Consider the following 26,074-nt stretch of genomic DNA (forward strand, 5'->3'; position numbering starts at 1 on the left):
TGGCTTCATGGGTCACCCCCTGGGTGGACGCACTGCAGTTGAATGCCTTCCCGCGTCTTTTTCGGTCCCTCATCATTACTACCTAGTAGTATTCACTACGGCAGTAAGAGACTGAGCACTAGACCACCAGGTGTGCCACATACCTGGTACTACATTTTTACCTGTCGTCAGTGAATACACCAACTATTATCGCAATTGACTCATCGAGGTCACGGATCATCAATCAAGTGGTGGACGGACTCATACTTCTACAGCCCGCCATACTGAATCCGTCGACGGCGCAGAGCTTGTTGGCAGTTACGCGATCTAATGCACTAGCATTGACCCTGCCCAACTAACGCATCCGTGGATTTGCCTCCTATAATTTGTTCGGATAATTACAAACAATCCAATCCAACCAACAGCTCGGGGAAATTTAATTTTACCCCAGTCCCGCTATTGCTGTGCTTTGGTACCCCCGCCCGCTGGTCAGGCGGCATCATGAGGTAGGAACAGGATAAATAGTAGTATGATTCACTCCTTTAAATCTTACCAGGGATTCTCCCAGCTCCTTGGCTCCTTGCTCTGCCCTGCTCGGGTCACCATTCGTCTCCTGTCGGTATATTGCTTCATCTTCCTAGCTATTACCACGCTTTTGGGAATCAGAATGCATCTTAAATCATATTTGTCTGCTGCCCTTTATGGGCTACCGGCGCTGGCTCTACCATCGTCTACTTCCAATTCGTCTGCTGTAGATCCATTCAAAGTCTACACTATCACTGCGGAGAATATTACCGCCAAGTTGATTCCATACGGAGCGCGTCTGACTTCTCTGCTCGTGCCTGACCGCGATGGCAACGAACAAGATGTAGTCGTGGGCTATGATGACCCTAAGGATTATGTGAAAGACACCGAGACCGACCACACATTCTTCGGCGCTGTTGTTGGCCGTTATGCCAACCGCATCAAAAATGGCACCTTCCAAATAGATGGAGACAAGTACGAAATTCCTAAGAGCGAAAACAACGGCACCGACACATTGCATGGAGGCGATGTCGGTTATGATCAGCGCAACTGGACTGTCACTGCTCAATCTGATTCCTCCATCACATTTACTCTGCTCGACCGCGCACTGGAGGGCTTCCCTGGAGATGTCATCACTCACGCCGTGTATAGCGTTGATTCCGATGTCACTGCCGAGAACCCCAAGGGTCTGCCACAGTTGACCACTAAGTTAATCTCTTTGGCCCTGACGGAGAAGACTCCAATCATGACTGCCAACCATATCTACTGGAACCTCAATGCGTTCAAGGAGACCAATGTCCTGGATGACACCTTCCTCCAACTACCGCTGTCCAAGCGACTCATTGGTACGGACGGCATCCTGATTCCCAACGGAACCATCCTAAGTGTCGACTCGTACGATGGCGCACCAGACTTCACCACTGGAAAGCTTGTGGGCAAGGACATCAAGAAAGCCGAAGGGCTGTGTGGAACGGACTGCACGGGCTATGACAACTGCTTCATTGTGGATCGAGACAACGCATATGGCCCTGCCAATTCTATGGTTCCAGTTGTCCGTATGAACTCCAGCACAACAGGAATCAGTATGGAAGTAGCTTCAAACCAACAGGCTGTTCAGATCTACTCCTGCGTTGGCCAGAAGGGTAACATTGCCATCAAGCCGTCCCAGGCCAAGCGGAACAAGGAAGAAGGTATCGAGGGTGCAACGAGCGTCAACCAGTATGGCTGCATCGTTATCGAGACCGAAGGTTGGATTGATGGAATCAATAACCCCGAGTGGGGTCAGCTGTCAGACCAAATCTATTCCCCCACCGGAGCCCCAGCTGTCAACTGGGCTACGTATAAGTTTGGCACTGTCTGAAGTAGCCACGCCGCGATTCTGATTATCTAATGTTTTGATGGCTCCATTTTTGGACGGTTGTCAACCTCATCGTGTTGTATGTACATTTTACTACTGTCGGGTAAATAATGTGATCGATAATTAGTAGAAGCAAAAGGCATCGTAGACCCTAGTATTTAATGCTCTAGAACCGTAATATTAATTGTAAATGAAATGCTGAGTTTCAGGGTATCGTGTCTAAGTCCAGTCATTTAGATGAATTCATGAAAATGGAACAGCAAGTGAACAATATGCTACCAGCTGAATCGCAACGAATTTTCAACGCCATACAGCCCAATGCACACTTCCTTCAGTAGTGCATTTTCATCCCCATCCTGCCAGTGTCCAGCTCGACCGGTCTCCGCCAGATCGAAGCCCTGACCGTCGATCAGGGGCATGGCCATGAGTATCCAAGTCTCGACTAGCACCAGCAAGGCCATGTTGAAGAAACTTCTCTCGCTCAATCTCTACCAGTGGTCTTATCTTCAGGCTCGCCACAAGACTAGCTCCAGCCCAGGGTCCAAGAGATTCGACTTCGCGCAGAATTCCTTGAACTGGTGGCTTGGTATCCTTATCTCTAGTACGGCGGAGCTTCTCCTCAACTGGATCAATCTCGTCTTCTTCACTATCTCGTTTTTCTTGTTCGCTCTTCCCAACAGAGGTTTCGGGCGACGGTAGTGCGGTGTTCTCTTCGTTGTTGACCGAGGTTGGGCGCTCATTGAGACGCAAGTTTTGTAGCTTTTGTCTTTGTTGCTCAATAACTTTGCCACGTACAGGACTCCAGCCGTGTTGATCAATAAGAAACGCTACTTCAGCAAGGACTCGCTGGCGGACACCCGGGATATTGGCTCCTCCACCAACGAACACTATTCGTGACATGCAGATGCCACGGACATCGGGAGGTAATTGTAGGAGTGCGTTGTAAGCCAACAAAGCAACCGACTTTTCTTCGTCATCCAAGTCACAATCCGCTACACCTTCAGCAAATAGGACTTTCTCCACCGGCTCTGCCAGTTTAGAGAAAGGAATCTCCAAGTAGTTCGAGCTGGGGTTCGATGGAGATGGGATTAACACGGTTTTTTGCAAAAGGCCGGCGATGTCTTCTACCTTCGACTCACTGTCTCTCCCTTGGGAGTCAGTCAATTGTGACGAAGCAAATAATCCGTGATCACCTGCCTGGGGCTTACACCACAGGAACCGGCTAACAACTTCTTCACAGAATTCAAAGTCCACGGAGATGTCGTCTGCATCCCCGCTACTGTTTGAGGACAGGCGAGTAAGAAACCTGCCTGTCTCCTGAAGCAGTGACTTCATAGCCCTTGTACTCCGCTTGGTGGCGATTTCTCTGTATTCATAGATCCCAGTTACCGTTGTTTCCGCCCATCCAAGGTCTACCACCAACGCCGAACGCAATCCAGCTGCAGCCACCGCCATTGTGGGGCTCGGAAGGAGCGTGATACTAGGAAAGCGCCACCGACTGAATAGCGTCGACAAGACGGAAGATAGTAGTGGGTGTGGCATAATAGACGGGAGAACGAGTACCAATCTCGCTGTTCCCGCATCCGTCAACAAGTATTTATTGTATGTCTCTCGGAACATCCTCTCGATTTTGTCCTCAACAAGTCCCAAGTCGACATCACGCACGTCCATCTTCCATAATTCATATGCGCCCGTCCACTCTTCCGCCTTTACTGATTGTGAGCGTAATGTATCCGCGTTCAGGCTACCTCTCAGCCATCCTCTGTAATCGCCGGCCCTCCTTGAGTCTTCCGGTCCACACCCGACCACACACGTAGGTGTGCTGTCACCCTCAAATCCAGCCCGAAGCCATCTGCACCCAAATTCAAAGACTATCGCATCCTCTTCTCCGCGCAAAGAAGAGCTTGCCGATGATGTGCTTGCGAAGGAGGAATTATTAGAACGCAGGTGATGTTGAGGCGTAGAAGGTCTGCCTGATTGGCTGTGTCGCAAGCTCATGGAGGCGCTTGTGCGCCTGTCGTCAAGATTGTGAGCCGTAGAACCGCTCGTCATTTCTTCGTAGTCTATACTGTGGTGTTTGCGTTCACTTCAGATTGCGGGGGGAGGAGAATCGGGGGTGGAGAATCGGTCGGTAGGTGCGAATCATGCTTTAATTTTCCAGGTTCGAAGATTTCAATTCATTGTTGAACTCTCAGAAGCAAATCAAGAGATCGTCCTAATCTTACTCCGCAGGAAACCCAAACTGTCAAGAGTAAAGATACGGAAAGTGCAACGGCCACCGCGGCTTTAATGAGGACGGATCTACATCGGACCGTCGCGTGCTCCCCGACGTCAACAAACAACAACTCTCATAGTTACAGTATACGAAATTCTCCACGTATATACTGCCGAGAATATTTACATATTGGGTGTTTTGGTGTTTTTACTTGGTAATTTTTGATCTCGGTCTTAATGGGGATTCCTGGGTAAGTGAACTTATAGCTTCAGTCAAGCCAGGCAGAGAAACTATTCAAAATATATATCTTTTCCCAACGGCTTTCCTTGCAAGTCTAAAACTTGAGCATTAGCTAACACAAACTAGACTCATCAATGCAATTGGGCCTGGAGAGCGCATATCCCTGTCAAAACTGGCAGTAACCCACCTAGAGCGAACATCAAGGCCTATTCGTGTTGCAGTAGACATTTCAATATGGCTATTCCAGGTGCAGGCAGGTCGCGGCGGCAAAAACCCGGAGCTACGGACTTTGTTCTACAGGTTGCTAAAATTTTTAGCCCTACCTGTTCACCCCCTGTTTGTTTACGACGGGAAACACAAGCCGCCCTTTAAAAGAGGAAAAGCCACGGGGAGTAGTTACGGAAGTGCACCCATCATTGGACTTTCCAAGATCATGGTCGATCTGTTCAGGTTTCCTCGTCATGATGCGCCGGGGGAGGCAGAAGCAGAGTGCGCCAGACTCCAGAGGGCAGGCATCGTCGATGCGGTGATGAGCAATGATGTTGATGCTCTCATGTTTGGATCAACGTTGACCATTATGAATTTCTCCAAGGAAAGTGGAAGTGGCACGTCTGCTGCAACGCACGTTACTTGTTATGAAGTGGGAAACCTTAGCTCATCTTCATGCTCAAGGCTTGATCGTGCTGGCATGATCTTGTTTGCTATGTTAAGCGGAGGAGATTACCTTCCTTCTGGAGTCCCGAAGTGTGGTAGCAAGCTCGCTGCAGAAATTGCAAGAGCGGGCTTTGGCGAGGACCTTTTGGAAGTGCTCGACTCGGAAGAAACTGAGCTCAATATGAAGCTGAACGACTGGAGAGAAAGGCTCCAGTATGAGCTTGATGCGAATGAAAGTGGTTATTTTCAGACCAAACACAAAGCTGTTCGAATTCCGGAAAGCTTCCCAGACAGGACAATACTGTCATATTATGCCAGACCTGTAGTATCAACTTCAAAGGATCTCGAAGTTTTACAACACCGCTTAGAGAATGCCTGGGATCGGGAAATTGATGCTTTGGAACTAAGAAGATTTGCTGCGGATACTTTCGAGTGGAACTATCGCTCTGGGGCAAGGAAAATTATAAGGTTACTTGCCGAACCTCTCGTTTCTTACCGGCTTCGTCTCCAGAAGGACTTGTCAGCGTTTCCTTTCAGGTTATCTGAAAGCGATGTGCCAATGCTCAAGAAAGTTTATAAGAGCAGGACGAGTTTCAGCACAGATGGGTTAACAGAGCTGCAGCTTGATTTTGTCCCTATTGATATTGTTGGCTTAGATCTGCTCGCTGAAGAACCTAACCCTCCACTTCCTCCGCAAGAAACGGCGGTTTCGGGCGATGAGGAGGAGGACGCAGAAGTTAATATTGAGCCTACCCCGCAGTCACCAGCCAGGAAACGTGTCACGAAGCGATTTGATCCTTATTCCTCAGAGAAAATTTGGGTGTTTGAAACGTTGGCTACAATAGGAATTCCAGAAGTTGTGCAAGCTTGGAAGCAGGAAGAGTCTGAGAAGGCCTCTGCGCCTAAAAAGTCAAGTAATAGGAAAAAAGGGCCAAAGAAGAAGGGGCCTATAGATCCAGGCATGAAGAGAGGGAGTATCCTGAAATATGGCACTCTCACCAAAGAAAAATCTGAGATCACGCAACACAAACAGGCGCAGCTCTTCGAAGCAGCATTATCATCGAGGTCAACACCGAAGAAGCACAATGCATCGAATGTGCAAGGTTCCCAGAGTGCTTCCAGAGAATTGTCTAGCCATGGCCTGTACTACCACCAGCCAACAGCCGCTTTCGATCGAAGCCAAGATTTTGATCATTTAACTGATATGTTGTCTTTATGCAATATATCGCCTAATGTGGGCATCAAACGACATCCGGTGAATACTCGGCCTCCTCTCAGAGGTAGACGTGGGGCTGTCCTCTCGGGCGATTCTGAGGTAGAGGCTTTGGAGGTTTCAGGTACGGAGTCTTTGGACTGCTCTCTATCTTCTTTGTCTCCGGGAAGAATCCGCATGAGCTATTCCAATGTTAGCTATAATGACCTGAGCATAACAGACAGTACGGATTATGCTCCCTCTATACATGCGAAGTACCGCAACAGGCCAAAGCCCGATCAAAGTATATCCAGATCTCACGGCTCTCAAGGGGCCCAGAAACTGGAGCAAGCCATGTCCTCGTTGCTTTTGGACGATAGTAAACCACATAGATCTGTCAAAGAACGGTCACACTCACCGAATATTGCCATCCCAGCTGCTAAGCATCATCTGAACAAGCCAGAGGCTAGAAACCCACATTGTGATTGGACTATCCCTAAACTTCGACCGGATGATACCCCAATAGATTTGGAAGAAGTTAGTCCGCCTAGTGTTCAGGATATTTTACAGAAAGTGGCTTTTGGAAAGCGTGAAATGCAAAGGAAAACTAGCGTGGGGACTCTTGCCACACCACCAGAGCCATTCAAGAAGGACGCTTCGGAGCCTACAAAGGTGGAAACAAAGGCAGACGATCTAAGGGAAACGAAGAACGATGCCAACAAACCCAGTTCCCATGCAGAATCTGTCGTAGTGTGCGATGGGCACTGGACATTAGAGCCTACTCCAGAGGCTGGGATGGCGCCGGATGAATCAAAATCTGAAGTCGACAGCAATACCACGAATGAGAGTTCAAAGAGCCGCAGAGGCAAGAAACGATTCCCGCGGGTGAGCATACTGGACCTTAGTTGAATCGACATTTCTAGATTGTTTGCGTGCTTTGGACTCATGGAGTTTTATTCCCTTGTCCTTCCGTTCTTGAGCGTTCTAAACACGGGATTGGTATCTAATACTCAGGCGTTGGTGGAACTAGGGCTTCTGGCTTGTCAAAGCACCATTCTCTTCTTTCACCTATTCAATATTAAGCACTACATGATCCTTGTGATATCTAGCTAGATTAAGTACATACACGGATACATAATCATATCGAGATAAACAATAGAAATGATCCTCGAATCGGAACATGACACCCAGACCCGCAGTCCGACTAGAAACCCACGGAGCCATCGAATTCTCTAATCACAGGTAGTTCTCTTCTATTTATAAAGCAAATCAGAGGATCTTCGTCGGTGTTTGGTAGAATAAGAGGTGCTGACGCTAGCTTCCAGTGGTATAATAAGAAGAGTGGAAAGAAGACAGGTAAAAAGAAGAAGTAAAAGCAGACAAGAAAGATGAGTATAGACAAATGGACTCGTTCAAAAGAAGGATTCGCAGTGCGAAACAAAAAAGGTATCACCGTTTCGCTGTCCATCGGATTCTAGATCCCTAGTTGATACAAGATAAGGTATGAAATGTAGAAAAGAAAGAGAAACCAAGACAAACGCCGGAGATGGTATTCTTCAAATATTCAACCAAAGACCTTTAAAAAGCCCCATAAACCTATTCCACTCAAGATGGGAATGGTGAAATTATCATCCCAGCCGAAAAGGTCCACGAACTCGCTGCCAGCTGCTACCAGGCCGGAGACAACGCTCATAACTCCGAGCGCCAGAGGGCCCGAGATAACAGTGTCCGTTGTCCAGCCGATAAGATTTTTGACTGTGTCTGGGATGAGGTTGAGACGGCCGGTGAACATGAATGCGTCTTCTGGGTCGGTGGGGAAAGGACCGACGTTGGGTACGAAGAGGCCCCAGAAGGCAGCGGCAGTAACTACTCCAACGAGCCACGCGCTCAAAGTTCCAGCAAAGCTCTTCCCTTTGCGCAGCTGGAACGTGTGTCGGCCGTAGAGACGACCGAAGGTGGAAGCTGCGGTGTCGCACCAACTTAGGAGCAGTACGCCCATGACTCCTACATCCTTGGGGAAAAAGCGCAAGACCGCGTATGCGCCGAGCAAATACCAGATCACACCATTGTACCCTTTCACTTCGGTTTCCCGCATGAGCGCTCCGACGCAGCGAATGTAAAGCTTATTGATTGTCTCTGAGCGGTGACGAACAAAGTCCACTGCTGCTATTGGTACTAGGGCCCCGAACAACCAAGGAGTGATTTGGGTTGTTTGAATACCACGGCTGTACAAATGAAGAGTGAAGAAGCCGATTGACACGTGGAGGACCTTGCGCGGTATTTCGTGCCGATGGATAAAGTTGCGATAGCGTGTATGAAGAGGAATAAGCCCCATAGGGGAGGGGGATCGGGAGATACTATGCGCGATGCCGTCAGCCTTCGCAAGCGGCGATAAGAAACCATTGGTTTTCGCTCCGCCGTTTGTCTGTGGTTCAGGGCTTTTTGCAGGCTGCATCGGGTTGGATTTCCGCTTCCTTTGTCTAGTTGATCCTGAGGGACCAGTCGGACTTCCAGAACGAGTTCGCGAGCGCCCTGATCCCGACTCCCGCTCATTATTGCTTTCCTCCGATACATCTACTAGTCGCTGTCGTCGCGCTGCAGAGCGAGTTGTGGGGGCAGAATATCCGTCCCTGGATCGCGACCTGCTTTCTGAAGGAGTAGGCGAAGGCGAAGTGACTCGAGGAGTCTCCGGGATCGCATCATGGGAAGACATATTGTCCGCTCGTAGGGCAAACGGCGGAAGAATCGGAGATTGAATTAACCCAGAGAATGGTCGCTGAGTTTGGAAGGGATGATTGCAGGCAAAAATGCCGGGGAGGAAGAAACAGTCTGCTTCTAACGACGTAATGGTGGGCGATTATATACGCAAAAGTGAAAGCTGAATTATTGATATCGAGTGATGCGCAAAAGAATGACACTGCCACACATAACGTTATGGGCTCAGCCAAAGATCGACACAACCAAGGAACCACAAAAGGACAAGTATGACGGAGTATCCGAGGGGTATCAGCCTGCTGCCGACAGCCTACCACTGAATTTTTCTGGCTTATTGTCGTATCGACAGAAATAATTCGCCGAACCTTCCGCCAAATCCGTATAGTGTCACGTGCAATCGGGCAGAAACACTGACCGCCCGCGATATCTAATCAGTAACTGATAAGGCCTTTTTTCTAGATTTTTTTTTAGTATGTATGGATGGGCGACGGAAGTTCCATCATTCCAATAATTTGTCGAGGGTAGGCTCGTAAGGGAGTCAATTTCTTCGCCAGGCTGCCAAAATGGCCCCAAAACCGCCAGCTGGTACATCTTCTAGAGCCTGGGATGGTGTCTCACCTTCCCTGTCGGAATGGGTGCTGGAAGCCGTTTCGTCTATGGGCTTCACGCGGATGACGCCCGTGCAAGCGTCCGCTATTCCTCTCTTCATGGCCCATAAAGATGTTGTAGTCGAGGCCGTTACTGGAAGTGGCAAGACCTTATCATTTTTAATTCCCATCGTGGAGAAACTTCTACGTCTTGAAGAACCTATCAAAAAACATCACGTTGGCGCGATCATTATTTCCCCGACGAGGTAGCTATAGTCTTTGCTTAGAAAAGAAAAGTACAAGTACACTGACTGCAAGTGCAGGGAACTTGCATCACAGATCTACCATGTGCTACTCTCATTACTCGCATTCCATCCTCCGTCTGCCTCCGTCATTAACCCTTTAGAAGACGATGACGTGCCCCGGCAAAAATTCCCATCCTCTACCCTCAAGGTTGTTCCACAGCTCCTTCTCGGAGGATCTACTACACCAGCAGAAGACTTAAGCAAATTTTTGAAGCAATCGCCAAACCTGCTCGTCTCTACGCCTGGACGTTTGTTGGAGCTACTCTCTTCACCTCATGTCCACTGCCCTCAATCTTCGTTCGAGATGCTCGTCTTGGACGAGGCAGACAGACTTCTGGATCTTGGATTCAAGGAAACCCTGCAGAGCATTATACGTCGGTTACCCAAACAAAGGCGAACGGGATTGTTCAGCGCAAGTATCAGCGAAGCCGTTGATCAGATTGTGCGGGTTGGTCTGCGCAATCCTGTCAAGGTCATGGTCAAGGTCAAAGGAACTTCAGGTGCCCAGGACAAGCGAACACCTGCAAGCTTACAAATGACATACCTTACGACACCTACGATTCACAAATTCCCCGCCTTGAAGCATATTCTCCATTCCGTTGATCCAACTCCTCAGAAGACGATATTTTTTGCCTCAACTTGCTCAGGAGTTGATTATCTCTCTGCGATCTTACCATTGATACTTGGTGACGATTTCCAGCTGATTCCACTACATGGAAAGCACCAGGCGAACGTCCGTGAAAAGAACTTTAACCGATTCGTGAATTCATACAGCCCAGCAATTCTGCTAACAACGGATGTCGCTTCTCGTGGCTTGGATATTCCATCTGTTGACCTCGTTGTTCAGATAGATCCTCCATCGGATCCTAAAACGTTCATTCATAGATGCGGCCGTGCTGGCAGAGCCGGCCGAAGGGGTTTAAGTGTAGTCTTGTTGCATCCAGGACGAGAAGAAGACTATGTATCTTTCCTTGAAGTCCGTAAGACCCCAGTGGCTCCTTTCCCGCATCCCATCTCCCTCTCGGATTCTGAAGCCACTGCAGCTACGAATGCGGCCCGCAAAGCTGTGCTGGCAGACCGTGCACTCCACGATCGTGGCCAAAAGGCTTTTGTCAGTTGGTTAAGGAGTTACAGCAAACATCAGGCAAGCAGCATTTTCCGTGTCGCCGATCTTGACTGGGAGGGTTTAGGGAAGGCATGGGGTCTGCTGAAGCTACCCAAAATGCCCGAGTTGAGGAACTTTACTGGTGACCGGACCCTCGGTGTCAATCTCGATTGGGACGACTATAAATACAAAGACAAACAACGAGAGAAGCGCCGCATAGAATTGCTCCGGGAGAGCAAAGAAGCCGACGGCACACAAGTATCCTCTAATAAGAGAAAGGCCAACGAGACCACCGCATGGAGCAATAAGCTTGAGGACAGAAACAAAAAGCAAAAGCGACGAGAGCAGAAGCAACGTCGACAGGAGAAGAATAAGTGGGAGAAGATGACCGAAGAAGAGCGGCAGAAGGTGCGGGAGACGGAGCAAATGGTGGAAAATATCAGAGCCAAGAACGAAGAAGAGAGACGACTTAGACGCGCAGGAAAGACCGAGGAAGCAGTTTCTGGAAAGGATGAAGAAGAATTTGAAGGGTTTGATTAAGAAAAGTTACGGAGATACCTCTTTGTTTGCTTTAAAGATGTATGACACCCGAATCTATAACTCATAGCGCCGTGATCGGATAAAATGATCTACCTACATGTATAGTAAACTTGGATTCTCGAACATATAGAGAGGATTCTTTCCATCATGGCCTCAGTCTAATGTCCATCGCCTCTGGACCCTCCCATAATATATCATTCGACCATTCTATTGCTCGATTAAGGCAACCCTTGAAGCTCAACTCAACTATCCACATGCTCTCGGTAGCCCTGATCTACAACCTACTCAAAACCTCACCCCATTCACTTATCCTGCCTTATCACCTCGTTCAAATGCCGCTTAGCACCCACGTCCTGCATCCTAACCACCTGCGACGGCTCCACATCAAGCAAACTCCTCGACGGCGCTGGCAACAATGACGGAAGACCAGATGCTGGTATACGATCACGCACGGCCAAATTCTCACTAGACATGCTGGGATCTGACCGCTGAAACCCCTCGATGGGGCTATGCATGCGCAAAGAAGAGGGAGCATTTGCAAACGAAGAAAACGGCGGTAAAACAACGACAGTTGTGTTGCACACGCCCGGGAGCCCATTTCCTATCTCCAAATGAGACATGTCTTGATTTTCTGCCTGACTCATCTGCCCAAGTCGTGGCAGGCGGCTTCTGCACAGTTGGCAGTACCGAGGGGCAATATCAGTCAGAATGAATCGGTTACAGCAGGCGACGATCACGGGCTGTGGGTTGTTATTTGGCGAAGGGTAGTATTGGGCTTTGATGCATGGCTGGATTAGTTGAAGGAAGTCGCAGGTGCAGTGCGGTTGGTTGGGTTGGTAGTAACACATTCTTTTTATTGATTTGAGGTTTTTCGTTTGAAGAGGGCGTATAGGGAATGCATTCGCAGTGGAGTGAGATGGGGGAAGATAGGGTGTCGCTTCTGGGGGTGGGGGGGATGGTTTTATGTTAGCCTCTGGGAGTGCTGCTCTCTATGAGTCTGAGTTTGAGGGTCGATCTGGGCTCACTATTGTGAGACACGGGCGTACCTGTTGCATGATGGCGGTAGAGGAATATGCCTCGAGAGGCAGCAAAGGCTCAGCTTGAGTGTAAGCGTCCGCTGTGAGACATTTGGAGGTAGTCTCGTTATAAGATTACCCAAGACAGGAAGACAATTGGCAAGCTGTGGATGCATTCAAGCGCGATGATCTTGGCTAGGGATGTAGCTACCTTAAAAAAGCAGAAGCAGAAGAAGCAGGCTGGATAACCGAGAGATTTCTAAAATGAATATGCAAGTGTATTGTAAGTATAATCAATACTTAACTGCCAAGAAAAAGAGAAGACGCCTGAATGCGAGACTCAACGCAAATAACACGATGCTCATGCATAGCTCCAGATATAGATGATTCAGTAAACTCCCAGTAAGCCATAGTAATCAATACCGCCAACAGTGATCCCAAAGATAGAAAGTCATCAACTAGGGGGCCTATATTCCATCCAACAGATTGAAAGAGGCCGCAGCTAGCGATGTTGATACAGCAAATATGTATACCCAAACTCCAGCTATCGAAGTTATCATTTCCTTCTCCGAATAGCCCTTTGGGCCATCTAAATTCCTCGAACGAGGAATGTGAAGAATCAGACAAGTAAAAAGGTTGAAGAAAAACCACTCAAACATAAACGACATAAAAGGGGGAAGAGCAGATATCGTTCCAACCAATGATAGTCACGACTTCATTTCAAAGTCTTTTTGAATTCCTCGAAACTCTGGCGAAAAGCAAGGTACGCTGGTTCGATCTCGCCGTCGTCCCAAATCGTAGCAAGGAGTTGCATGGAGGTAGAACTGACAGCAAGGCTCTCCTCATAGCTTTGCCTGGCGGGCCACTTGAGTTGGCTGAGGTCTCCAGAAGGACAATTCTGATAAAGCCATTCCGCATCACGGGCGAATTCATCATCACCGAAGTTTTCGGGTCCGTCAGCCTTACCAGGCTGTGGAGTTAAGTCAGATTTCTTAGTTGTCTGCTTGGGGGCAACAGTATCGGGCGTGGCAGTCAATGGACTAGCATATCGGCTTGCAGTACGGAGACCACTAGGAGTCTTCGGCTTGTATTTCTCTGCTTGGGACCGCACTCTCGCAAGGGCTTCCTCGTCCACTTTACCCGGGGTTGATGGCTGAGCCCGAGAGGTATGGCGAGATGCAGGAGATTGAGCATCATGGCCTTCAGGTTGTGTAGAAGCACGCCCATCTTCATCCCGTGCGGCTTGGGAGGGGCTAGGGGCGATAACATTTGTTGATGAGGACAGGCCAGTAGTCTCAGAGTCATCTGAGACTGTGTCATAGTCGAGCTGGAAAGTACCTTGGGTATTGGGGACGAATCCCGGATGCTGAGAAGGCTGCTCAGTGCGAGCAGGTGGTGTTGGTGAATCACTACCCATTCCAACGAAGTGTGTTCCATGATAGGGATCAGTAGCGCGAGCACGCGAGCGAAGCTTAGAAGGAGTGTCTTCTGGGCTTGCATCAAAACGCACCTTTTTGGATGACTGTCGCTCGGCACGGAGGGCACTGCGGACCACAGACTTTGCTAAACCATCGGCTTTCTTGCGTTCGTTCTGTTTAGATGGAGTTTCTGCCGCCTCATCTTCACTTTCAGAGCTATAACAGAAATAATCCAAGTCCAATCCATAGCTAGATCCGGCTGGGTTGGGAATCACATCAGGCGATGGAGACCGCTTGCGCTTCCTTTGTTCCGCATCACTAATCTCTTGAGACGTCTCACGTGGCTCAGCTAGTTCATCTGATGCTGTAGTCTGCTGAGACTCAGGTTTCTGCGCCTGCGCCTCTTCAGTGCGGTGCGAATCCGGGGCAGGCGCTGTGGAAGGCTTAGGAATGTCACCAAGGTAAAGAGATCTGTCGATAGGAGCTGGGAAAAGTGAGTAGGACAAGTTACGGGCACGTTTCTTTGGAGGCTGCGAGGGCCTTTCACTCAAACGCCACCGAGATCGTCCTTCAGTCTGAGGACCAGCTGATTCAGGGTCAAGAGACCTTGTGCGAGCAATACGTTCTGATGATGGTTCGATCGTCGCTACAATGGGTTAGCGAGTAACGGGGGAGGGGATCACGAGAACTTACACTGATCTTCCAAGCTTTCAGAAGGCCGACCAAACGGTAGTAACCGTGAGAAGGAACGGGGCACAGAGCTGAGCAGTCCACGTAGATTCCATCCACGCTGAGGAGTTTCTGGCGTGTTTCCTCCTGGTGTCGATGGTTCTTGAGGTGCAGAAGATTCGTCTGTTGAGCTTTGATTGGTTGGCAAGTTCGGTTCCATCGTGAAGTCAAATGTCGTTTGTGGAAGCTGTGGACTCGGACTTGAAGGGGCTCTTTCTGCCTTCTGGCGGTCGGCCTCTAGCTGACGGAGATAGTCGGGAAGACGGAAGAGTGTCGATTCAATCCGGCCGTGTTTTTCGGCTTCTCGACGAGCAAGTCTTGCGGAGAAAGGGGCCGCCCTGGTCTGAATCCGGCGCGAAAGGGGGGTGCGCCGATTGGCAAAGGGGGTACTTCCTGGCGGCCCCAAATTCCGGCGCTTGTTTGCCGCAGGTGTCACGGGGGCTGCCCGATCTTCTTCGCTGGTGTCTTCGTGGGCCCTTTTCCTATTAACTGTGTCGGTCAGCCTGGGTTCCTCATTGGGCCGGTCAACGCTTTCCTGGTACGACCACGGAGGTGAGGGGGATACCAAGAGGGCCACCGATTTCTCGGTGGCATCCTCTTGGACCCCACCACTTGAACAACACGGTCCGGCAATCAACCGCAAATCCCCAGTTGGTTCGAGCTCAAAATCAGGGAGAGTATTGCCGGGAGCCATGTAGGCAAGAGACCCAGGATCATTTCGGGCTCCTCGGCCAACGCTACCGATACCAACGGACCTCCCACGCTGTAAAGTTCGTCGTAGATAGAAGACGGCGTAATTGGGATAGAATCAAACAGCGTGCGAGGTCTCTGCTGTACCCGCTCCGGAGGCCTAAATATATCCATTGGCGGACATACTGGCGCAATCTTGGAAAAGATCGAGGCCAACGTAGGGGCATCAACAGAGGCACCCGGAACAACAGTTGCCTGGGAGTCGGTGGCGGTCTGGAAGGAATTACCGGAGCTGGGGATATCTCCGGTGGGCAACTGTGTTTCGAGTAGCCACATTGGCAAAACCGGTGACACCGTTGGAAGAACGGCCGCAGAAGAGCAAGGGATAAATTCGACAATAGCCAACCTTCTGAGCTGTTCCACTAATGGCTCCACCTGCTCCTACTCTGCGACCATTCTTTGTTCGGAGTCCGCAGCAAAAGTGGTGGTGGAGTCAGTCTCCGACGCCTCACTCATGTCATCTGTAGTAAACTCTGCAAGGGATAATGCATCTGACTCTCTCCACTCTGCTGTGGTTGGCACCACCAAAGATGGCTCAGAGTTGCTGGTATTGTCGATTTGATATTGGTACCACTTGGGATCGATAGTGTTTGGCGGTGCACTGAAGGAAGCGCTGACCGAGCGGGGTATATTTGGGGGTGTATGGGTCACGGGGGCATTTTGGGTCCATAGGATACTTACGCGGAAGTGAAGAGCTTTTCAGCTCTGAAAGAGCTGTACTATCTGCCAGTGTAACGGAATCTGGGCCCTGGGACTCATTTGTGAGGTTTTCTTTGTCGTCCAGGGGCGCGGTCTGGGCGCGTTCTCCATTGTTAAGGGATTCATGTTGGCTACCGTCTGTCGTTTGATTCTCCGTCTTGCGAGTTGACTTTCTTGTCGCTCGCTGAGGGACCTTTCGCGTCTGTGATTTTGCGACTCTGCTGGTGGTAGTCTTTTTGGTTGTGCCTTGGCTTTTGGGTTGAGTTGTGGTTTGCGTGGAGGACGAAGATTGCGCGTTGGGTTGCGAGGTGTTCCTTGTGGACCTCGTCCGACGTGGAGCACTGTCATCGAGGGATAGAAAGCCGCCAGGCGATGCTTGCTGCGATCGAGTTCGCATTTTGACGGATTGCCGACTGAGGGCGACTTGTGGCTTAGTCGAAGCTCAGAGCGACAGAAGAAAAGCTTCACTAAGTAATCTAGCTAATAAGAGTAGCTCCCTCTTCACAACCAATAGAGGTTCGTAGATGAAGAGATAATATGCTCAAAAAGCTTGATACAGTATGGCCTTCAGCGTGTGTGCTAGAGAATTAGCTGGATGGACGGTTAGTAAGAAGGGAAATGTGGGAAAGAGAGAGGTGTGGAGAGAAGGGGGCTTCTATTTACACTCCTCTGTTGTGTTTCTATGACGCGCCCCTCCAAGCCAGAATATTGACATTCACTTACCTGGTTCAACAAGTCCGAGGCATAAATGACGCGGTGTTACTGGGATACCAGAGAACTTTCGCAAATGAATTTCAAAACTCGGGACCACGTCCTGGCAAAATCATGAGGCGGTCAGCTGTCCACCCAATGAAATTGGTTCCTAATATTTATTCTGAATGACTTCAGCCTTTTTCTTTCTTTGTCATTTTGACACCTTGGAAAATGTCGGCTAATTTCTAATTTTATTTAGGTCAGAATATTTTATCATATAGTGATTCTAGTAGAGCACAAAGCGTGCTGGCATAGATTGCTGAAGCGAGATGCAAGATGTTTCTCCGTAGATTAGTCTTATGCAAGCACAAGTGGGATGGAAGATTGTTTGCGCATGATAATACGTATGATTTAATCGCTTTAAATAGTTTCCTGAAGATAAACTGTAATACTTGTACACGGTAAGTCTGTAAATAAGAGACATCAAAAAAGACCAGGCAAACAAGCGAGATCTTGCAGCACACACGGAAGGTATGGATGCCATATAGTTACACGCCAATATTGACTGAATGATATAATGAAAAAAACAAATGAAAACATAACAATACAAACGCTAGTGAGCCATTACATGCTAATCTCACCCTTCCAAGCAGCATCCGACAGGCCCAAGGTTTCGATCAAGTGTTGCCACCTTGGACCACCCCGCTCCTTCCTACGCAAGTACTGAAGCAACTTCTGTCGCTTATGCACGAGCAGTCTCAAGTTTCTCTTGTTATGCTTATCTTTGTTGGTTGTCTGCAAGTGTCTAGACAAGTTCAAAATCTTTGCAGTAAGGATAGCAACCTGGACTTCCGGAGAACCGGTATCCTGACCAACTCGAGGAGTTTTCTCGGGGTGTTCAGTAGCAGACTGATGCGATACAGCTGCAGGCTTTGGCGGCAAGGTCTTGTCCGTATTGTGCCGTCCAAACGTTTCAATGCATTTCTGGATATGTAGGCGCATCTGATCTTGTGTGTTTCCGTTACTGATCTTCACGATACGGCTGATTGCCTCTTGAGCGTTGTGATGTTCCTGAAGATGTCTCTCGGATGCCTCCTTCTCAAGCTGAGGGTCTGCAGTGTCCCTGTCTGGGTTTTCGAGGGGGGATGTCAAGTTTTTCGAATATTCCAAGGCCTCCCGGAGTCCCTCCGGAGTGACGAAGTAGTTGAGGCTGGCATCTGTGCTTGAAGGGGCTTGTGGCCCAGATCTGACCGTTTTGAGCTCTTGGACGAATGAGGTCGGTGCACTTTCCACAGGATCGCCCAGAGAGCTTTCGCGTTCTTCGGCAAGAGCTTGTTGACGAGACAGATTGGCGGCTTTGCGCTGACGTGACTGTGCCATCAAAAACGGATCATGTCGTCGGCGTTCTCTAGTTTCGGCGGATCCCGCTCTTATAGATGTCCTGGAAGGATTCAATGACAGCGCAGCAAGCGGGCTTTGAACATGCGAAGACCCTAACACAGCCGGTTAATAACACGCAACACAATAGTCAGGATTGCGGCGTACCAGTAAAAGCCTTGAAGGAAGGCTGGAGGAGAAAGCGGGGAGGCATATCCGTAGAAACTGCTTGGTAAATTCAAATTCAATCTTTACAAGACAACCAACAGCTCTAGCTCTGGCAACCTTTACGTCCTAAGACTGTGAAGGCTCCGAAATCTCGAAGGCCGAGAACTGAGCTAACCCAAATTCAGTAAGGCACACCCACGTGACTTGACAGCGGAGCGGACGCCTGAGGCTCCGAAAGTTCGTACCCTAGCCCTAAAATTCACAAACGAAAATCATCCAAACGCGGAGGGCTAAAGTTCACCTTCGCGTCAGTCTTTTTCCCGTCATCACCACTGCGACAAGCGCCAGTCGATTGATATATTCAATTCGCTGTTCATTGCAATATCAATCGCCCACCATGGCCCCCTCTCAGCTTCCCCCGATCTTCAACCCCACCCAGCAGGACATTGAGCAGCTGCTCGCTGCTCAGTGCCACCTGGGTTCCAAGAACCTCCAGGTGCACATGGAGCCTTACCTCTGGAAGACTCGCCCTGACGGTGTCAATGTCGTCAACATTGGCAAGACCTGGTATGCGACTCGGCGGAAATGCTGCGGATTTGGCTGCGTGAAAAGACTAACGTATGCGCAAATTACAGGGAGAAGATCCTCCTGGCTGCCCGTATCATTGCGGCCATCGACAACCCCGCCGATATCTGTGTGATCTCCGCTCGTCCTTATGGCCAGCGTGCTGTTCTGAAGTTCGCTTCTCACACCGGTGCCACCGCCATTGCCGGCCGTTTCACCCCCGGTAACTTCACCAACTACATCACCCGCTCTTTCAAGGAGCCCCGTCTCATCATCGTTACCGACCCTCGCACCGATTCTCAGGCCATCAAGGAGGCCAGCTACGTCAACATCCCCGTCATTGCTCTTTGCGACACTGACTCCCCCACCGACTTCGTTGACGTTGCTATCCCCACCAACAACAAGGGTCGTCACTCCATCGGTTTGGTTTGGTGGATGCTCGCCCGTGAGGTCCTCCGTCTCCGCGGTACCCTTGCTACCCGCGAGACCGAGTGGGACGTCGTTCCTGACCTCTACTTCTACCGCGACCCTGAGGCCGAGGAGAACAAGGAGATCGCCGAGGAGACTAAGGTCGCTACCACCGAGGAGGTCGGTGCCGGTGCCATTGAGTCTGGCTTCGCTGGCGAGAACTGGGACACCCAGGGTGCTGGTGCTGGTGTTCCTGGCACTGCTTTCGCTGCTGCTAGCGCTGCTGGTCCTACCAGCTGGGAGGCTGATGGTGCTGACTGGGCCGCCAGCTCCGCTCCTGCCGCTGGTGGTGAGAGCTGGGCTGAGACCCAGCCTGCTGAGGGCAAGTGGTAAATAAAATAAATAGCGACAATGGACAGCCGTTACGAGGGGCATGAGTTTTTTCTTTTTGCGAAGAATTGGCGCTGAGGAGGATTCACGTTTTAAATTTTCTCTTCACCCATGGTCTGACGAGTAACCGACAGCATCTCCCGCAAAGAAAACTTCTCTTGACATGTCTATCCTAGTCTCTGTTTGAAAACCCCTATTTCAAAAGCAAGAAGAAAAAAAGGAGAAAAAGTGATCGAAGTTTGTGATCGGGAACCCTACAACTTGAAACCGTCTTTTTCTACTTCCCTTGGTATGCTACAGCGAAGTCTCGTTTCTTACAGTCCGTTATCACGTCTTGTTCACGGTGCATCGGGGAGGGATAGCATTGCCAAAAATTGACTGGCGCTTACGAGGGAAAGATATCCAGTTGTTCTATTATCTCGGTGAGCTTCTGGGGGAAAGCCCTGTGCTGTCAATTTCCACAAGGTGGACTTAGTCGTTACCTTGGTTTCTCCCTGCATGTTGATTTTAGTCGTAAATGAAACGTGATACTAGCTACCATATGCATGTTCTATCGTGTGTCAGCAGTATTCCGAGTAACCCCGGATTAGGCAGTGAACGTAGATCAGTACGTAGTCTCGTATTAGCAATCATGGATACACACGGCATAGCATATAAATTCCCTTATACTTCTCCATGTCTGCCGAACAAAGTAAATCAACATCTTGTTTTTGTTAGATCAACTACATAATAGATATTTCTCATCGTAAAAAGGGTATCACAACAGTCGACATATCCGCTCCCCCGTCAAATGACTATACAGCCACCCTGAGTCTGTCCCCCACGATCCGTGGTTGTCATGCCTGCCAGCCTCGCTAGATCCTCGAATGTCTCTGCCAGAAGTTCTCCCGTGATAGCAGAACATTCTGCATAACGGTCACACCGGAGCTCTTGTGCGATTCGATATGTCTGCTGGAGTCAGCTTTGGGATATAAAACAAGGTAAGACAACATGGTTCATAAGGAGCATTTCCAGGTTGAGGCACTGCAGGAACGAGGTACTTACTTCTTGCGGGTAGATGATACCTTCGCCTTCTACCCTCATGTCTCTTTTCAGGCCTACCATCATGACAGGGATTCGTTCCCCCTGACCATGTTGGAAGTACCGGATAATGTCGTGTCGCCACTAAGAAGATCAGTAACTTGTGATTGACTTCCAGAGAAGAATCGATAAAGATGCGAACTCACTGTTCTTAGATTGGTCAAAGTATCTCTGTTGGATATATCAAAAGCAAGAAGAACCACGTCCGGCTTCAATGTAGACCAGTGCTGATTAGGACATGCCGTATCATATAACTCGAGGCTAAAGGACTTCTTTGAGAAGCGGATATCATAAAGGAAAGGTTGGTCACTGTCCCGTAAGGGCTCGGGCTGGTTATGCGATCCATTTCCATTTAGCCTACTGCGCCCTTGTTTCAATGCTCTGGGGTCGATAGATCAGTATTCCGCTGGAAGATAAAATGCAAGCATAGGAAGATTCCGGCAGTAAGGAACGTCTTGGGAAGATCCGATAAAAGTCCCAATAGCGTTTCGGTATAGACTTACGATAAGAATGTCGTTTTACCGCATCCTGGGTCTCCTAGTAGGAGGATGGTGACTGTGTTCTCCTGGTCCGAATGACTTTCTTGGTTCGTCATTAGGTCGAATTCAAGAGGTGCTGCGTTGCAGTAGATTCGAAAGTCTGTTGGAGTATGAGATCAAGATAGGACAGTGATCGGCTAGCAGAGCTTTTTCCCTAAACTTGGCTGAAGTTATCGTGTGTTTGAATAGTTGAGGCTGGGTGCTGTGAAGATAAATGGAGCGGAGAAATATAAAAAGTAGATGTCATATCCACTTGGTATACCACCATTACAATATGAAGCGGTATTAATAAAGTCATTTCTCTTAGATCGTTACATACTCGATTTATTAAAACAATGTTATGATAAGGACCTTCAAGCTCATGCATCTAATCTCAGAAGCCACTTAATATTTCCTTATCTGAGGTAGATCTAGCAGATCTCCGTAATATTACCATACACGGATATTAGATTACTTAACAAAAATGACTTTAAAAAAAATCCCATCTGTCCCCGCCAACTGCTCCCAAAGTTTAGCGGGTACAACAGAACCATCTTCGCCAGCTCCAGGGGAATGTGGAGAGCTCAAAGCAGACTCTGTTCCTATCCGAGTCGCATTGTACAACGTCTCTTGACAAAACGAAACTTTCAGATTTTCAAGCATCGCCACGCGCAGGTTGAGTCCCTCGCAACTGAAACCATGTCCGGCACCGGGGAGCCACTTCCACCTCAAGGTCAAACCGACTACTCGACCTGGACCCCGGAGAGTCTGATTTCCAGAATTACAGAGCTAGAGCGCCAGCTGCAATCACGCAATGCGGAATTTGCGACCTCATCGAAAGTCGCAAACGAATCTTTACCTTCGAACCCAGCGCTTGATACGCCCGCCGAAACAGCGAAGGGTTCCTCGAAGAAGGGAGCGCGCAAGTACCAGCCTGCTCCAGAGGACGATATCACACATACTCGCGCGCCGAATCGCCCCCCGAAGCAGCCCCGAGTGATTGATCCTTCCAAATACAATACCCGGTTCATAGCTCTGAAGTTCGCATATCTGGGGCAACGGTACAACGGCCTTGAACATGCTAATGGCAATGTCACGCCACTCCCAACGATTGAAGAAGAAATGTGGAAGGCTTTGCGGAAGACTCGTCTGATTTTCCCGCAGAGTGGAGAGGCGGATTATTTTGAAGATACAAGGGGCCCAAGGGAATTGAAGCCTTATTTGATCAATTGGGAAGGATGCCAGTACTCTAAGGCTGGCCGGACTGATAGGGGTGTCAGTGCCTTTGGACAAGTTATCGGTCTGATGGTACGAAGTGCGCGACCAAAGCGCGATAATGTTGCGCAGGCGGACCCTAGCTCGGATACTACTATGCAAACCGGAGAAGAAGCTACTGCTTTAGCTGATGCCGCTCAAGACAACTGGGATGATATTGCTGATGAATTACCATACGTAAGTATTCTGAACAGGGTGCTTCCAGAGGATATCCGGGTCCTGGCATGGTGTCCACACCCCCCCGAAGGCTTCGACGCTCGTTTCTCTTGCCGGGAACGCCATTACAAGTATTTCTTTACCCAACCCGCCTTCTCCCCAACGCCAGGACCTCTTGGATTCACCTCGCGTGGAAACAACAAGGCAGGAGACAGCCGTGCAAAATGCAGAGAGGGTTGGTTAGACATCGAGGCTATGCGTGAAGCCGCTAAGTACTTTGAGGGAGCACATGACTTCCGTAACTTCTGCAAACTGGACACCAGCAAACAAATCGAGAATTTCGAGAGAATCATCTACCATTCTGACATTGAGCTCCTTGATCCGCGAAGCAGCCCACTAGGCTATGTCAGTCAACCGGGATTCCAAGCTCTAGAAGACCCTGCTGCGCAGCAAAACCCCGCGTCGCCAGAGACTCCTTCGCAAACCCCTTCTCAAGTATATGTATTTAACTTGAGAGGATCCGCTTTTCTATGGCATCAGGTGCGGCACATGGTGGGTATTTTGTTCCTAGTGGGCCAGGGACTTGAGCCACCGACTATTGTGCAGGACCTGTTAGACATAACCAAGAACCCGCGTAAGCCGACCTATGAGATGGCTTCCGACGCCCCCCTTGTCCTTTGGAACTGTGTCTTCCCTGATGAGAATAGCGGCAGCCGTGCAGATGCATTAGATTGGGTTTACGCTGGGGATAGCAGACAGATAAAATCCCAAGGGGGCAGAGGAGATGGCAAGTATGGTCTCGGAGGAGTAGTAGACGGTCTTTGGTCCGTTTGGAGACAACGTAAGATTGATGAAATCTTGGCTGGTACATTACTGGATCTTGCCGTCAGCCAAGGGGACCAAGGGGTTGTCAATGGTGAAACCAAGGGCGTCAATGATGAGCAACAAAAGCGGAGCCAGAAAGTCTTCTATGGTGCGAATGAGCCAAGAATTGGAGGACAATATATACCGGTCATGCAGAAGAGAAAGATGGACCCGGTGGAGGTTCAAAACGCGAGATGGCTTGCAGCCAAACAGCGGAAGACTGAAAAGGGTGCAGAGCCCAGTCGCATGGAGATGTAGAAAGGACATTCGGACGTATGCCATACCTTTATAGAATAGTTCGCCATTAGGTGTACTTCAATTAGACATGAGAATGCCTCTTTTCAAAGGCAAAATAATTTCTTCCAAACTCCTTTATGTTAAGATTTCGAATCATAGAGACAGTGCCGCGAGCCCCTCCAAACCTCTTCTAGTATTGCCCGGCTCGGCAAAAGTTTCTGGGCATAATATGGTTAGGGGCCAATCAAGTTGTCTGGATATGAATACTTACAGGGAACACTACGACAACTTCGGGCTCCCCATCTACAATAATTGCTAGGTAAAAGCGGACTTCAAAACCTTTGAAAGCCTCGTGAATCACAATGTCCTGGATCTGAGTGGTGGGAATGAATCGCGTCGAGGCCTTGGAGAGATAGGTCAGGGACGAAGTAGAAGTTTGAATTCCCAAACCACGTATGACAAGCAACGATTCCTCTGTATAGCACCAGAAGTTAGTTGAAATCATTTACCGCAATAGGGGCACTCGGGCATACCCGTATAACCCTTCCTAAAGACACCATAGATAACAATCGCGCTCACCAGAACGACGACCCAAGAACTGTATGAATCTACAATTCGGGATACAAGTGACCCTAATGGACTCGACCATATTGCACTCCAGCGCACTAAAGACCCATCTTGCGTAAAGAAAGAGTTGCGGAGTCTTGCAATATTGAAGAAAACCACGTAGAAGAAGACTAATGCGCGCAAAAGGATTTGAAGATAGAAGAGAATCTTCGCTGGCGTACTCGTGTGTCTGGAGGCATTGGATACGGTGAATGAGACGGTCGTCGGAGATGGACGTCGTAATATCAGGCGACCAGGCATTTATCACTGATTCAGAAATCTGCGACGCTTTGAGCCAAATTTGAAACTACTGATATAAGTTCAATCGCAATAAGCACGGGGTTAAGCACGGAGGTCAGTGCTTAGCACTCATTTATGGTGCTACTCCACTTACGGTTTAGCGTAGGCATCTTGCGACCAGAAGGCCGGGCCGCAATACATCATCACGTGTCGCCAGTCATATTCCATTGCTGTGAGCGTCAGGCTGATCGCTAAACTACATTAACCTACACCACTCATCATGGGCGAGCGTTCAAGGAGCAGGTCGCCAGGGAGAAGGCTTGACATGGAAAGGTCTGATAGAGAGAGGCCTAGAAAAAGTGGAGGAGGAGGAGGAGGAGGAGGAGGAGGAGGAGGTTTTCGATGGAAGGACAAACGGCGCGATGGCGACAGCAGACACGATACAGATGAACGCAGATTAAATCGAGGATACAGAGATAGGGAAGAACGGGCAAGGTCTCCGCGACGCGACAGAGATACATACAGGCCTGACGATAGGAACAAGGATAGCGATCGTGACCGAAGGCGTCCGGAAGGTGATGAGAGATGTGGACGGGAAAGGAAGAAGAAAGAAAAGAAAGATAAGAAGCCTGCTGTTCCTCAGCCCTCAGAACCCATGATTATTGTGCACGTGAACGATCGTCTCGGCTCGAAAGCTTCAATTCCGTGTCTTGCATCGGACCCAATCAGTTCGTTACCCTTTCATGATCGAGGACTGCAGTTTGGCGTCTAATCTATGTCACAGAGCTCTTCAAGGCACAGGTTGCTGCACGTATTGGACGTGAACCACATGAAATCCTTCTCAAGCGCCAAGGGGAACGTCCCTTCAAAGATTTCCTCACCCTAGCCGACTACAGTATTTCTTCAGGAAGCCAGCTTGATCTGTAAGTGGTCCTTTGCAAAGTCCTCCCTTGTCGCCTACTATTTGTTGCGTTTTGGAGCCTTTTGTTTAGAAGGGTTCCATGCTGACCGTTCTACAGGGAGGTCGGCACTGGTGAATAAATACTTGTGTAGACTATACACTTTAGGTACCTGTGAGAAAATTCCATTTCGACTACTCCCCTACGGTTTGTGACGTCTGTCCTGATGCGACTGGTATGTCCTTGAGCGTGAATGCTGACTCTACTCCTTCTTTGTAGAATATCCCTCGCAGGCGATTCAAATTGTATTACTGTACCTTTATATGACCTGGGTTTCTTCTCTATTGTGCTTTACCTACTATCGCAACAGAATATTGGGGAAAGGTTGTGGAATAATGGGGAATTTGCCATGAAAAACTGCTTTTTTCCCTTTCTTTGGATTTTGCCTCCTACGAGTCCGCTGATGTTCTCCGGCACCTTATCTTTCAAAGTTTCCGTGTACCTATTGGCCCAATGGAGACATTGCTCTTCTTGTAATGCAACAGTAGGGGCGCCTACTGTTCTTTGCTTGTT

At 49.2% G+C, this 26,074-nt stretch overlaps 14 protein-coding genes across 14 annotated transcripts; 6 read left to right on the top strand and 8 right to left on the bottom strand.

Moving 5' to 3' along the window:
* Positions 1-300: 300 nt before the first annotated feature.
* BDV38DRAFT_244703 (aldose epimerase family protein) lies at positions 301-1,948 on the top strand. The gene has a single exon (XM_032054349.1). The coding sequence runs from the start codon at positions 509-511 to the stop codon at positions 1,862-1,864; it is 1,356 nt and encodes a 451-aa protein (XP_031914523.1). The 5' UTR covers positions 301-508; the 3' UTR covers positions 1,865-1,948.
* Positions 1,949-2,027: 79 nt separating this feature from the next.
* BDV38DRAFT_244704 (putative actin-related protein RO7) lies at positions 2,028-4,077 on the bottom strand. The gene has a single exon (XM_032054350.1). The coding sequence runs from the start codon at positions 3,911-3,913 to the stop codon at positions 2,207-2,209; it is 1,707 nt and encodes a 568-aa protein (XP_031914524.1). The 5' UTR covers positions 3,914-4,077; the 3' UTR covers positions 2,028-2,206.
* An 84-nt stretch (positions 4,078-4,161) lies between these two features.
* Positions 4,162-7,150, top strand: BDV38DRAFT_292324 (crossover junction endodeoxyribonuclease). Its single transcript, XM_032061988.1, has 2 exons — positions 4,162-4,326; positions 4,443-7,150. The coding sequence occupies exons 1-2, from the start codon at positions 4,313-4,315 to the stop codon at positions 7,069-7,071; spliced, it is 2,643 nt and encodes an 880-aa protein (XP_031914525.1). The 5' UTR covers positions 4,162-4,312; the 3' UTR covers positions 7,072-7,150.
* A 406-nt stretch (positions 7,151-7,556) lies between these two features.
* BDV38DRAFT_72587 (uncharacterized protein) lies at positions 7,557-8,968 on the bottom strand. The gene has a single exon (XM_032063835.1). It carries the CDS (start codon positions 8,873-8,875, stop codon positions 7,727-7,729), a length of 1,149 nt encoding a protein of 382 aa, XP_031914526.1. The 5' UTR covers positions 8,876-8,968; the 3' UTR covers positions 7,557-7,726.
* Positions 8,969-9,366: 398 nt separating this feature from the next.
* Positions 9,367-11,414, top strand: spb4 (ATP-dependent RNA helicase SPB4; the record flags this gene model as incomplete). Its single annotated transcript, XM_032061989.1, has 2 exons — positions 9,367-9,730; positions 9,788-11,414. Exons 1-2 carry the CDS (start codon positions 9,441-9,443, stop codon positions 11,412-11,414), a joined length of 1,917 nt encoding a protein of 638 aa, XP_031914527.1. The 5' UTR covers positions 9,367-9,440.
* Positions 11,415-11,459: 45 nt separating this feature from the next.
* BDV38DRAFT_72615 (uncharacterized protein) lies at positions 11,460-12,428 on the bottom strand. Its single transcript, XM_032063838.1, has one exon. It carries the CDS (start codon positions 12,260-12,262, stop codon positions 11,717-11,719), a length of 546 nt encoding a protein of 181 aa, XP_031914528.1. The 5' UTR covers positions 12,263-12,428; the 3' UTR covers positions 11,460-11,716.
* A 328-nt stretch (positions 12,429-12,756) lies between these two features.
* On the bottom strand, positions 12,757-15,566 carry BDV38DRAFT_72599 (uncharacterized protein). Its single transcript, XM_032063837.1, has 2 exons — positions 14,542-15,566; positions 12,757-14,494 (listed from the first exon to the last, which is right to left on the bottom strand). Exons 1-2 carry the CDS (start codon positions 15,269-15,271, stop codon positions 13,146-13,148), a joined length of 2,079 nt encoding a protein of 692 aa, XP_031914529.1. The 5' UTR covers positions 15,272-15,566; the 3' UTR covers positions 12,757-13,145.
* On the bottom strand, positions 15,567-16,776 carry BDV38DRAFT_72598 (uncharacterized protein). Its single transcript, XM_032063836.1, has 2 exons — positions 16,750-16,776; positions 15,567-16,617 (listed from the first exon to the last, which is right to left on the bottom strand). Exon 2 carries the CDS (start codon positions 16,421-16,423, stop codon positions 15,863-15,865), a length of 561 nt encoding a protein of 186 aa, XP_031914530.1. The 5' UTR covers positions 16,424-16,617; positions 16,750-16,776; the 3' UTR covers positions 15,567-15,862.
* Positions 16,777-17,106: 330 nt separating this feature from the next.
* Positions 17,107-18,398, bottom strand: BDV38DRAFT_244713 (mitochondrial 37S ribosomal protein uS15m). The gene is made up of 2 exons (XM_032054351.1): positions 18,265-18,398; positions 17,107-18,212 (listed from the first exon to the last, which is right to left on the bottom strand). The coding sequence occupies exons 1-2, from the start codon at positions 18,308-18,310 to the stop codon at positions 17,344-17,346; spliced, it is 915 nt and encodes a 304-aa protein (XP_031914531.1). The 5' UTR covers positions 18,311-18,398; the 3' UTR covers positions 17,107-17,343.
* Positions 18,399-18,504: 106 nt separating this feature from the next.
* Positions 18,505-20,202, top strand: rps0 (40S ribosomal protein uS2). Its single transcript, XM_032054352.1, has 2 exons — positions 18,505-18,831; positions 18,900-20,202. The coding sequence occupies exons 1-2, from the start codon at positions 18,662-18,664 to the stop codon at positions 19,627-19,629; spliced, it is 900 nt and encodes a 299-aa protein (XP_031914532.1). The 5' UTR covers positions 18,505-18,661; the 3' UTR covers positions 19,630-20,202.
* Positions 20,203-20,376: 174 nt separating this feature from the next.
* Positions 20,377-21,603, bottom strand: BDV38DRAFT_244716 (putative Rho-like small GTPase). Its single transcript, XM_032054353.1, has 4 exons — positions 21,210-21,603; positions 20,853-21,087; positions 20,671-20,790; positions 20,377-20,574 (listed from the first exon to the last, which is right to left on the bottom strand). Exons 1-4 carry the CDS (start codon positions 21,299-21,301, stop codon positions 20,413-20,415), a joined length of 609 nt encoding a protein of 202 aa, XP_031914533.1. The 5' UTR covers positions 21,302-21,603; the 3' UTR covers positions 20,377-20,412.
* Positions 21,604-21,704: 101 nt separating this feature from the next.
* BDV38DRAFT_72699 (pseudouridine synthase DEG1) lies at positions 21,705-23,836 on the top strand. The gene has a single exon (XM_032063840.1). It carries the CDS (start codon positions 21,798-21,800, stop codon positions 23,775-23,777), a length of 1,980 nt encoding a protein of 659 aa, XP_031914534.1. The 5' UTR covers positions 21,705-21,797; the 3' UTR covers positions 23,778-23,836.
* A 25-nt stretch (positions 23,837-23,861) lies between these two features.
* BDV38DRAFT_72710 (PIG-H family GPI synthesis protein) lies at positions 23,862-24,829 on the bottom strand. The gene is made up of 4 exons (XM_032063841.1): positions 24,757-24,829; positions 24,290-24,672; positions 24,028-24,230; positions 23,862-23,974 (listed from the first exon to the last, which is right to left on the bottom strand). The coding sequence occupies exons 2-4, from the start codon at positions 24,621-24,623 to the stop codon at positions 23,897-23,899; spliced, it is 615 nt and encodes a 204-aa protein (XP_031914535.1). The 5' UTR covers positions 24,624-24,672; positions 24,757-24,829; the 3' UTR covers positions 23,862-23,896.
* A 53-nt stretch (positions 24,830-24,882) lies between these two features.
* On the top strand, positions 24,883-25,643 carry BDV38DRAFT_282141 (ubiquitin-like protein HUB1; the record flags this gene model as incomplete). The annotated part of the gene is made up of 3 exons (XM_032059727.1): positions 24,883-25,330; positions 25,387-25,525; positions 25,622-25,643. 3 exons carry the CDS (start codon positions 24,883-24,885, stop codon positions 25,641-25,643), a joined length of 609 nt encoding a protein of 202 aa, XP_031914536.1.
* Positions 25,644-26,074: the final 431 nt, after the last annotated feature.

This window comes from Aspergillus pseudotamarii (genome assembly GCF_009193445.1).
Source record: "Aspergillus pseudotamarii strain CBS 117625 unplaced genomic scaffold BDV38scaffold_21, whole genome shotgun sequence".
Classification (NCBI taxonomy): Eukaryota; Fungi; Ascomycota; class Eurotiomycetes; order Eurotiales; family Aspergillaceae; genus Aspergillus; species Aspergillus pseudotamarii.